Here is a 12,048-nt window from a genome sequence, read left to right as displayed (position 1 = left end):
TTCATAATATAATTGAGTTAATTCTCTTTTTGTCAATTATTTTTTAAATGAAACATCTTGAATATTAATATAGTATCGAAGTCTCAAAATACTAAAACGAACATTCGGTCAAAAAATCGAATTCGACCAAGATCGATGATTCAAAAGAGTCACGATCTTAAGATGGTTTATAATATAAGTGGACTACTCTTTCATTTCTAATTGATTTAAGATGAAACTCTATAAATATAGACATCTATTAGTTTCAGTTTTCGAGTGTTGAGTTTGTAAAATAGTTACAAACAAAGTCTCATATTGATTAGGAAAGAGAATGATCATAGACAATTATCTCCGTCGGTTCGAGGATTATACGAACGAAGGTGATATAGATGAAGTTTGAAATTAGGTTTTGGGTACTGTTGAGGGAGCTGGCGGTGTCTCAGGTGACGTCGTCATCTGTTTGTGTAAAACACAAATCTTTTGCTTGAGATGCGAGTGCTCGAAATTGGCGTCTTTTGTTTTGACGGAACGCTGTTTTCAGTTTTTACAGCCTTTTTGTTTTGTCACCACTCATCATTTATCCCCTACTCCCTACCCCTTCTGCTTTTTCCCAACCCCTAATTTTATGAACCTTTTGCCTTTTCCTCCCTCAGAAGATTAATTAATTTTGGATAAATTAAATTTGGTGTCCAAACTTTTGAAATTATATCCATTTCTGTATTCATGTGCTTCCCAAAAGTTTTTAGTTGCGCTTCTAAATACTCATAACTTATTCAAATTTAGCTCATGACAAGTAAATTTGAAATCAATGGAGTTAATATTGAATATAAAATTAAAAATTTTGAGACCTATTAAATTATTTTTAAATTGATAGAAATTTTTAAAAATATAGGTATTTAATTAATAAGCACAGCCCTTACAAGTTTGGGATTAATATTTATATTTATATTTTGATGTTTATTTTATTTTATGGGAAAATATCAATTTTAACCAAAACTTAATGAGGTGTATTTGCAACTTGAGCATAATTATATTTAACTAGTTAAGATAAGACACTTATTTTCAATTAAAATGTCTTGTATTCGAATTTCCATCCCCACATGTCGTATAAAAAAAAGTGTATTGATTTTTACTCTAAATTTTTAATGTCAACAAATTGTACATTAAACCTTTTCTGCAATCTTTAACTTTAAATTTAAAATGCGTTGCATTTTTTTTTACCGTTTCATAGGTTTCCAGTTGAAAAAGTGTTGAAAAAAAAATTATTTTTATATGTGTCAAATGAATTATAAAACATAATATTGTTATGAAATTAACAGTATTCCTACAAAAACGATATTATAACTGATTTTTTTGTCGAATTTTTTAGCGGAGTTATAATATTGGTCATACTTGATTTTCATTCAATTAGTGAATTTTTTGAGTTCATTTTTTTTATTATTAAAATAAGTAGGTGGATTAGTGGGAATTGAATAGATGATAAAAATTGCAACACTGGTATAAATTTATGTTTCAATTTGATGAAATTTGAAGTTTATGGTAAAAATTTATACAATCAACCAAGTTTAGGGGTAAAAACATGATTTTTTTCCTAATATTTTGAAATTTTGAAATATTCTATTTTAATTAATGAATTTCGTATTTGAAAAAATTCATTTTAGTTCTACACTTTTTTTTTAAATAATTTATATACATGATTTTTGTCTATTTATTTGATAAAAAGATGTTCATGCGTATAAAATGCTTGAAGTTATATTATATCCAGTAGGGTGGTCAGTATTGATTTTCTAAACTAACTTAGAACTTTGTTAGATGATTAATTAAAAATAGTATCCTAATAGACTAAAATACTTTTATGCAAAAATTTTAGGAATTAAATCAAAAGCTTCAATGGTTTGAGCATGAACATTAAAATAATAATAATAAATTCCAAAATAAAATAACCACAAAACATAAGGACTAAGTCTTTCTTCACCACTCCAAATTTCCTGTTGTTCAACCAAATCACTCTATTTTTTATTTTTTATTTTAATTTTTTTAGAAAGACCAAACCACTCTATTTTTAACTTCTTTATTGCTTTAACATAATTTACAATTAACAACATTCGAAATAAAGCAAAACCAAGCATAGATCAAGTGGTTAAAGCATCTCTTTCTAATCAAAAGGTCATGAATTTGAATCCCCACCCACCGTATTGTACTCGAAATAAGATCTCACATATATTGGTCACCCAACATTAAAGACTTAAAAAGATCATCTTGTCACATCTTTATTCTCTTATTCAAACTTTAATCATAACACAACTCCCTCTTATAAAATAACAAATAAGTGAGATTACTAAAAGTATAGTCACACATGCAGAACGAATTGCTCATTCTAATCCCAAGACACAGCACATTGGAGAATGGAGGGTCTTTGTAAATTATGAACCCTAATAAAAGAAATTATTTTTATCACATGTACATTTTCTCACATTTATTATTATTCATTTTTAAAATAATAATAGAATAGAAATGGAATAAGTAATGATGGGGAGAACATGGGAAAATGGAATAGAAAAAAGGAAATTACTGTGAGGTGAAAAAGGAAAGTACTGGGGCGACGTCATGCTTGGTGAAAAGATGGGGAGTAACTGTAGGTGAATCAGCATGGGAAAGTTTGACAACTTTACCCAATTAATAAGCCAAGGGGAGGGCAGCGTGGTTAATAATCATCCTTAACCGTCCGATGTTCCTCGAATCGCGGATTCAGACCGTGGGATTGCACGTAGTTAATGTCACACTCACTGTTGGCGGCTCCTAAATCTACGCTAATCCGACGTCGCTTTGCCCATCTTTTGGGTAAATGGCTCTGGTAAATTCTCGTTTTTGCGTGGGACAATTTGGTAAATGTGTGAAAGGACTAATTGCTGACTGCTCTGCTACTTTATTTCTTTATTATTTTTTGGAATTTGCAATGAATGGATGGGTATATTCTTTCTTTCTTTCTATCTTACCAATTTAAATAGATTAAGGGCTATATTCATACTTTAATCTTTGGATTTTTAAAATTTTAAAATTTAGTCTATTTTCCATTTTATTCGCTAGGTACTTTTAACTTATTTTCGGTTTGTCTTTGTATTCACAATTTACTATTATTATTATTATTATTATTTGAAAAGAAACTGTATTCACGAAATGTTAGAAGAGTGTGATGATATTTGGACTAAAAATTAGTCAATTTTACGATAGTTATTAGTTTATCAACTTTTTAATAGGCCAAACTTTTATAACAATTTTCAGGTTTTCTTTTTTCCATTTTTAGGTTAGGTAAGTTACCTTATGCTTGCACATCCGGACATAATTCAACTGGTTAAAGTACTTATCTTCAATAAAAAGATTGTGAGTTCGAATTCCTACTCCAATATATTATGTTGAAATGTAACCATGACTTTATAATAAATGGCTTCTATTATGTGTGTAATTTATTTGTGTTAAAATTTTTGTAAATAGAGACTAAAATGATAACTTTTTAAGAAAACAAGAGAGAAAACAAACATTAAAAGAGCACAGGCACTAAAAAATAAATTAAAGTTGAAAATCTAGAGATCAAAATAAATCAAAATTGAGAGTAGAATGACTGAGATAGTATTTAATATAAAGTGAATTTCAATATCACATTATCAATATATCAATTATTATTAACATTTTGTGATATCAAGGAGTTTATTAAAAAAACAATGAATGAAATTGAAATTTTAAAATATCTGAAATCAAATTGAAAAAAGAATAAAGGGACTAAAGTATATATCTTACATATAGTTTTATTAATAAATTGAGTTCATTTATATATCTATTTATTTCCGAACTTCGAATTGTGTTTCTATTTATTTAGTTGTAGATAACACATCATTAACTATAACATGTTTGTGGGACAAATTTAACACAATGTAGCAAACAAATAGCATAAGGAAATAGAAAGTTAGGCAGCTATATATTAAAATAAGCTATCCTTTTGAATTAAATTTTGAAATTTTTGTTCATAAATTTTACCCTCTATTTTGTATAAACATCTACTTAATTTCTTCGACAATAACTTATCTACTACAACATGATGTCAAATGAACCAAAATTGGACTAATAACACATTTCGCGTCATCACTTATAGTTAACAAAATTTATAACTCAAAAGACAATTTAAAATCTTTAAAGTTTAAATTAAAGTCATATATATATATATATATATATATATATATATATATATATATATATAAATAAAGGGAAGACAAATTAAAGGCATATTAAAGCACCTATCATCAAAATTTGTAAACTAAACTTATATTTTTATAATCTTTTAAATAACTATCTTTAAAGTTATTTTCTATATTTTACCACAAACATTAAATAAAAACACATTTAAATCATCATTTGATATGTTTACAAACCCGTTTGAAACAAAATCATTGTTCAATTTCACAATCATACAATTTCTGTGCACAATATCACTAATTTGAAGGGATGAGTTATAGACTTTTACTGCTGCGCTCATGTCATGTTTGCAGTATCGCTAACTTTTTAAAAGCGACCAAATCACACTATTTATAAAACACAAAAACAAAATTATTCTGAAAACCTACATAGACTCTTATTACTAATAAAATTTGGTACACATATATACTTGGATAGAAATGTTTTATATTGTATATAAAATTACCCTTTTACCCCTCAATAACATAAACCAAAGACACTAAAATCTCCATTAATCACTAAACATAACACGAGGGAGTAGAAGTTAATTAAAATGCCTCAACTCTCAAGCCATGGCCGCTCCAGTAGTTTCAGTTTCACGAGCTTCATCATGGTAGCAATCGGCGACGGCGACATGGCGCTGCACATTCTTGTAGGAGTAGCGGCGGGCGATGAGGACGTAGACGCACAGATTGGCGGCGGACACGGCGGCCAAGAGGCAGTAGAATTTGTCGAGGCGGCTGCTGTTGAGATCCTTGCCGAACCAGCTGTTGCCGGTCCGGCCGGTGATGTCGTCGACCACCGTGATGAGAAGGCTGCTCAGAAAACTGCCGGCGCCTATTACGCTCAGGTAAAACGCGATGCCGAGGCTTCGCATGGAGTCCGGAACTTGGTCGTAGAAGTACTCTTGTAGACCCACGATGGCGAAGCCGTCACCGAATCCGACGATCACGAACTGCGGAGCTAGCCAGAATACTGACATTGTTAGGGAGCCTGTTTTTGGATTGTCCGCCGCCACCTGGTTGGAAAGTTGTTCCAAAATGTTAATGATGCCAAAAGCTGGCTTTAGGTTGATGACGGGGATAAATTTAGTTTATATATGGGAGGTTTAACACAAACCTCCCGATTATGAGTCAATTTGATCTGATTCTTAAGAATTGGTTTGTAAAAAGTTTATAAGAGCTCTTCAAACTATTAGTTTTGTTAGGAGATCTCTAATTGTTCAAAATTTATCTAATATTTAAGAATTTAAAAATTATGGCGCGGGTTGATTAGATATAGTCATTTGTTGTCAAACTAAGATCAATGGATAAATATTTATTAAATATAAGATTGAAAGTTGTTGAAGATTTTTATTAAAATGGTTAAAAACCACATTTGTTCAATGTACTTTCACTAAAGTAACAATTTAGTCCCTCAACTTCAGTTTGTAACGATTTAGGTTTTGTACTTTCTCTAAAGTAACAATTTTGTCTCTGAACTTTAATTTGTAAAGATTTAGTCCTGTGGTTTAAAATTGGTAATTATTTTATCCTTATCGTAAATTTTTTTTATTAAAATTAAGTTTCAAATTTTATCATATAACAACTTAATTTTTCTAATTCATAAACACATTTGGTCCCTCTTTAGTTTATCAATCTATACATACAAGAAATTTAACAAAAAAAACTTTATGATAAGGACTAAATCGTTACCAATTTGTAAAGTTCAAGGACTAAATTGTTACCAATTTCAAAGTACAAGGACTAAATCGTTACAAATTAAGGTTCATTTTACTTTAGCGAAAGTACGAGGATTAAAAATGTTTTTTAACCTATTAAAATCCATTTATAAGAAAGGGAGATAATATCTCTACTTTGGTAGTTTTATTTTTGAAAACAGAATTTGAATGGTGTGACTTAGACTCTCAAGAATGAAAATTTTGAAAACAATATTTATTGTTACTTAATCTACAACCAAAGTTTCTAGAAGACAACTCTACTTTCTACTAAATTTTTTATGTGTATATTTATGTTTTTCTAGTGTAGTGCGCAAAATTAGAGAGATACCTACCAAATAGAAAAATTTAAAGTTAAAGGTGTGTAAGACATCTTTCTAAAGTTCATGAACAAAGTTAAAAGATTTATGAACACATTTTAAAAGTACCTAATAAGTCCTCAATACTAGACACAACTCTATATTTACTAGGTACGGTGCAAAATTAAAGGTTAACTAAATACCTACTAAATAGAATATTGAAAGTTGAAAATATCTTACACATATTAAAAGTTCAAGATTTATAAAACAAGTTGTAAAAGTAATTTTAAGTGCTCATTAGATACAACTCTATATTTCTTACCTAAAAACTTTCCAAAAAGCATAGAGAACAACTTCAAAATTTAACCAACAAAAATTATAACTTGAAAGTAGGGATTTTTTTTTTGTCTCTCTCTAAAAAGGAAGTTTAAATTTTAAACGTACCTGGAGTCTCTTTTTCTCCACTAAAGCTGCAATTATCATGGTGGCTACGACGAAGAGCATTCCAATGCCAATTCTTTGGAGAATGTTAATGCCTCTCTCGTTGCCGGTGGTTCGCCGGAGCATGGGCACCAGCAGCTTATCATAAATGGTGAGAGAGACGAGCATTGCGACGGCGGCCAGGCAGAAGATGGTGGTCGGCGGGAGGAGAAAGCCGTCGCCGATCTTCCGGTTAAGGTTGGCGGCTTGTTTGATGAAGAAGGTCGAGGTTTGGGCTATGGTCATTCCGAAGGGCAGAGTCGCCAACCAAATGGGTATCATGTTCAAAATTAGCTTCATTTCCTCCACCTTCGTCACCGTCGCTAGCCGCCATGGATTTTGCTTCTCCGCCGGACCTCCGGTGCCCTCACAAACGGCCGCCTTGTCAAGAAATCTAAAACCCAACCAAAAGTTTAAATTTAAGAATTGTGTGAAAAGATCATACTTAAATAATGTAATCCATATGTCATTAATAGTGTAGTAAAGACTTATTTGAAACCAAAAAAATTGGATAAAAAATTAGAATGTGCAAGAGCTAAATAAATTAAAGTTGGGATAAATTATGAATTTGGTCCGTTTTTAAATTAAAATCTCTAGAATTTATAAGTATTGATTTTTTTACTTTTATTTTTTTTATTCAAAAGTATGACTTTCACATCGGTATTATATATTGTTTGCTTTGAACATAGTAGACCCTTCTTTTGATTTTACTCAAAAAAAAAAAGAAAAAAAATTGGAGCATGAATCACTCGTTTCCTTAACTAATATTAAATTTTATTTGCACTCATTGACAATTCATAGAAGAACCGCACCACAACTATTTTGGAAGTATAGAAAACAAATAGGGTAAAATATATTTTTGGTATCTAACATTTGGACTTGATTTCTATTTGGTCCAGTATTTAAAAAACCATCACTTTTGGTCCCTAAGACGGTAACTTGGTTTCTATTTGGTTCTTACATTTAAAAAATGACATATTTAATCCATAAAGTTTGAATTTAGTTTTTAATTGGTCCATGAGATTTAAGATTAGTTTCAAATTGATCCCTAAGGTTTTAATTTGGTTTCTAATTGATTCTTGGATTGTGTCAACCATTAATTGACTTAACCAAAATGATGTCACAATTAACACACCTTGACTAGACTTTGTTATTTATGGAAAAGAGATTATTGAATTCAAACTCTAGAGATCAATTAAAAATTAAATTCAAACTTATGTCATTTTTTCTAGAAACTTCGATAACTAAATTTGAAAATAACTTTTAAATAGGAGGGATTAAAAGCGGTGGTAAAACTAAGTACAAAACTAACTAAAAATATATTCACCCAAATAAATATAATGATTGGTTTTATTGCTTACTTGAGGTTGGGGGTGTGGCACAAGAACCTGCCATGGCCATTCGCAGTCTTGGGAAATTCATGCAACAGAGAAGGACTCGAAGGGTGAGGAAGCCTCCTGTTCCGAATGGCGGCCACAAGCACCTGCAACAACGGCGTCAGGGGGCTCCCAGACGGCCGGCGGTAGCGATAAAATGGGCGACCGGCGACGAAAATGAGGACGGACACCGCCATGACGGCGGTGAGAATAAGATCTGCAGCTCCCCAGCTGACGTGATCCTGTATATAAACAATGAAGGTGACGCCAAACAAGAGGCCAGAACAGAGGCCGAAGTTCCACCAGTTGAAGTAAGACATCTTCTTCTTCCTCTCTTGGGAGTGGTCGTCGTCGAATTGGTCGGCGCCGAAGCTCTCCAGAGACGGCTTGTGGCCGCCGGTGCCTATGGAGATCAAGTAAATGGCCAGGAAGAAGATGAGCTCATGCCTCTTCCTGGGTTCCAAACACACCTGCTCATCACCCCCACAGGCTTTCAAACTTGGAACCAAAGCAGACATTGTTAACAGAATCAAACCCTGCACTCAAACACAAATTAACCATCATCACATCATCACATTAATTAACTATATAATTTGTCCTACGTACCACCAGCTTTTTCCGTATCAAATTAATAAGCTGACGAATTATGATAAATTTAATCACTTATTGAATATCTCAATACTCTCCTAAAAAATACTTAGTTACTTAACAGTCATAAGAAGCAATGTTGTCTTCACCATTTAATTAGGAGAAGGAAATGTTTTTTATAAAAATTTATGAGTGGTCAATTTTTTTAACGGTTAGTTTTAAAGCCAAGCATTTTCTTCTCAATCCAGCTTGTGGAAATGAATATAAATGGAGTAATCTTTTAGCAGGAAGCATTAGCAAAAAGGTTTTCTCTAAAAGTTGAAGCGGATGATTAAGATACATGTTTGACTTCTAATTAAAATTTTGGTGCTGTATTAATTAGAAGTTTATGTTTCCGCACGTAATACTAAACTCAATGAAGTCTCACCAAGAGGTAGAGAATGGAAGAGAGAAGAACGGTGGCGTAGCGGCCGAAGTAAGCATCGGCGAGGAAGCCGCCGAGGAGGGGCATGAGGGTGGTGACGCCGGTCCAGTAATTAACGCTCCTCGCCGCCGTCTTCAGCTCTTGATGAAGCACTCTGGTGAGGTAAATTATTAAACTCGTCGCGATCCCAAAGTAGCTCAGCCTCTCACCGAACTCGATCGCTGCACATTCCCATAATTAGCTCAAAATTACAAATTACATCCCTCTTTCTCTTTATGTAATAATAACAATCCAATTTACAACAAAGTACTAAATTTTTCGACACTTCTATAATTATTATACCGACAGCACGATGGAAGATTTGAACTCGAAATTTTCATAAAAGACAGGTGTGAATTACCATGGACTTGGCATCATCCGCTTTTTGTTGACCATTATATATGCTCTGCTTTTTGCTTTTTCTTTTTTCTTTGGCCTTTTTTTTTTCTCTTTTTGAGTTTTGCTTGAACAGTGGAGACTTTGTTTTATTGCAATTTTGTCATTCTTGTTGTTTTGTGATTTTCTACCGGAATTTTTTTTTCAATATTTATTTTAGTCCAATTTAAGAAAAATATAATATTATTGTAAAAGGGATATTTTCTTTTATCAATAATGAAAAATAAAAGAAAGTTTTGCATAAATTTAATTTACATTTAAAAAATGTCACCCTTTTTTATTTTTTAAAATATAGTATAAGTTTGACTTTTTATAATGTAATTTGACTTAAATTTAGATTATACTATCTGGTAAAATTTTAAACTTTTCTACTCTATTTAAAAAATACATATTTATTTTAATAAACTATTTCTCACACATACTTACTTTTCGCTAATTCAACTGGAAATCAAACCATCTACTCGTAGAAGAATTTTTCCACCTTTGGAATGAGAGTTTTGACGTTGGATTTTTTTCTAATTTCTATAAATTAAATGTTAAAATCACTCACCATAAAGCATAAACTAAACACCCCTTCATATACATCTTCGATGCTTAATTATTTCAATCCTTTTTGTTTCTGTTTTAATTTCAATTAGGACTTTTTTTCCTGAAAAAAAGCAACAACAAATTTATTTCTTAAAAAACAATAGTTACTCACAGAACTTTTTGCTAAAAGAAAACAGAGAATTGTGTTCGAAAATTTTCAAGCAATCCCCCAACGAAAAACCCCAATTCACCATAGTTGAAGCTCTGGGAAAAGTAAAGTTTTTAAAGGGAAAAAGATGAAATATTCCGTTACCGATGATGAAGAGAGAGGCTTTCCAAGCACCAGTGGAGGCTCTGAGAGGAATTCTGCCTCTGTAATCAACAGAAGAATCACGAACCCATTTCTCATCAGTTTCACCGCCGCCATTAATCTCCGATCTCTGCAACTCATCTCCACCGTCCATCATAATTTTCATCACAACTTAATTAATTAGAATTAGCTACTTTTCTTTTGGATCTCACTGCTTCACTTTCCACTCCCTTATATAGGCCAAAGATTTTCTCCCTTTTGCTTTCCATCTCTCTAGAAGGGTTAATTTAAAGGGTAAAAAGAAAAGCTTCAAAAACAGGAATTTTTTTTTTACCTTTTTTGGTTCTGGGTGTAGCTGGTTAGAGAGGGAATAGATTTCCATGTCAATTTCTGTGGTGGGAGATTTGGGAGAAGGCTTACAAACAAACAAATTACTGTCAAAGTGAAGTGTGTTTATATTCCAATTATTTTCCACCATACAATTGACTGTAATTAAAAAAAAAAAAAAAGAGAATTATCTAACCCCTCGTTTAAATTATTCTTTTACTAGACTTGGTGGGCACGATTTGATTAGGGAACTAAAAAAAATGTTGTGAGTAGGATATGTTGGATGATTTATATATCTTAATCAATTGAATTATATTGAGATTAGAGAAAGAGATTAGTATACTACATATCTACTTCAAGAAAATTAGGTGTTTTTTTTTCCTTCTATTTTGTACTTCAAAATTTTTATTTGATCTCTATGGTGAACTTGGTTAAAGTATTCTAAAATTGTAGTTTATCAATTTAAAACTTTTATAACATTTTTTTCTCTATAAATGAAAACGAAGAGAAGACTAGAGCGAGCATAACTTAACAATAATTGACATATATCTCTAACAAAAAAATTGCGAGTTGAACCAAATCAAAACTAAATTTATATGGATCTAATTTAATATGTCTAAGATCATAGGAGTTAAATTGAAACTAAATATATTGTTAGACGTATCTGGATGGTTTAACCTAAAAAATTGGAAAGAGTTAAATTTTTATAGTAAAACTTCTGGTTCATATTTTAACTCTATTAATTAATCTTTTAATTTAGTTAAAAGTTGACGAACAATTTCTAAGAATTGAAGAAAAGTTTCAAGACAAACTTATTTGTTTTTCTTTAATCTAAAAAGAAACTTATTTTTTAGACAACAAATGTTAATATCAAATATAAGGTAAAAAAGGTTTTATTCTTTTGAGAATGGGTTTGATGGAAATTACTCTCATGACCCATAATAGATGTTGGCTACCTTATTTGTTTTTCTTTAATCTTAAAATGAAGTTATTTTTTAAATAACAAATATAAGAAGAAAAAAAGTTTTATTCTTTTGAGAATGGGTTTGATGGAAATTACTCACATGGCCCATAATAAATTTTGGCATGAAGACAAAATTATGGTCATAGTATATCAGGACCATTAGATAGTTGATAAATCAATTTGAAATGGATAATCTGTTCAAAACTAAATTGAAAAGAAGTGAGACAAACCAATAATTAGAACAAACATGATTTTCGTTAATCTAATTAATAATTTGGATAACAAAATTAGCTTTAATTTTTTTTTTTAATATTACATTATAAAGAAAGGATAATAGAACTTACCAGATACAAGTCCCCTTTTAAATTATACTCGAGTCAAGTTAAAAAAATTT

The 12,048-nt window shown here is 31.0% G+C and overlaps 1 protein-coding gene across 1 annotated transcript; it reads right to left on the bottom strand.

Annotated features, from left to right (window-relative positions):
- Positions 1–4,578: 4,578 nt before the first annotated feature.
- Positions 4,579–10,626, bottom strand: LOC111019416 (Major facilitator superfamily protein). The gene is made up of 5 exons (XM_022295793.2): positions 10,367–10,626; positions 9,094–9,311; positions 8,064–8,614; positions 6,667–7,096; positions 4,579–5,224 (listed from the first exon to the last, which is right to left on the bottom strand). Exons 1-5 carry the CDS (start codon positions 10,527–10,529, stop codon positions 4,772–4,774), a joined length of 1,815 nt encoding a protein of 604 aa, XP_022151485.1. The 5' UTR covers positions 10,530–10,626; the 3' UTR covers positions 4,579–4,771.
- Positions 10,627–12,048: the final 1,422 nt, after the last annotated feature.

Source organism: Momordica charantia, assembly GCF_013281855.1.
Source record: "Momordica charantia cultivar OHB3-1 chromosome 1 unlocalized genomic scaffold, Mcharantia_2.0 BLBB01000001.1, whole genome shotgun sequence".
NCBI lineage: Eukaryota > Viridiplantae > Streptophyta > Magnoliopsida > Cucurbitales > Cucurbitaceae > Momordica > Momordica charantia.
This window is presented reverse-complemented; position numbering and strand designations above follow the sequence as displayed.

Excerpts from the sequence above, each read along its gene's own strand:
- LOC111019416 (XM_022295793.2), bottom strand. The coding sequence starts at position 10,529 with ATGAAAATTATGATGGACGGTGGAGATGAGTTGCAGAGATCGGAGATT. Across the intron at positions 8,615-9,093 it reads CTTCCATTCTCTACCTCTTG|GGTTTGATTCTGTTAACAAT; the intron begins GTGAGACTTCAT and ends GTTTGAGTGCAG. Across the intron at positions 5,225-6,666 it reads TGGAGAAAAAGAGACTCCAG|GTGGCGGCGGACAATCCAAA; the intron begins GTACGTTTAAAA and ends CTTTCCAACCAG.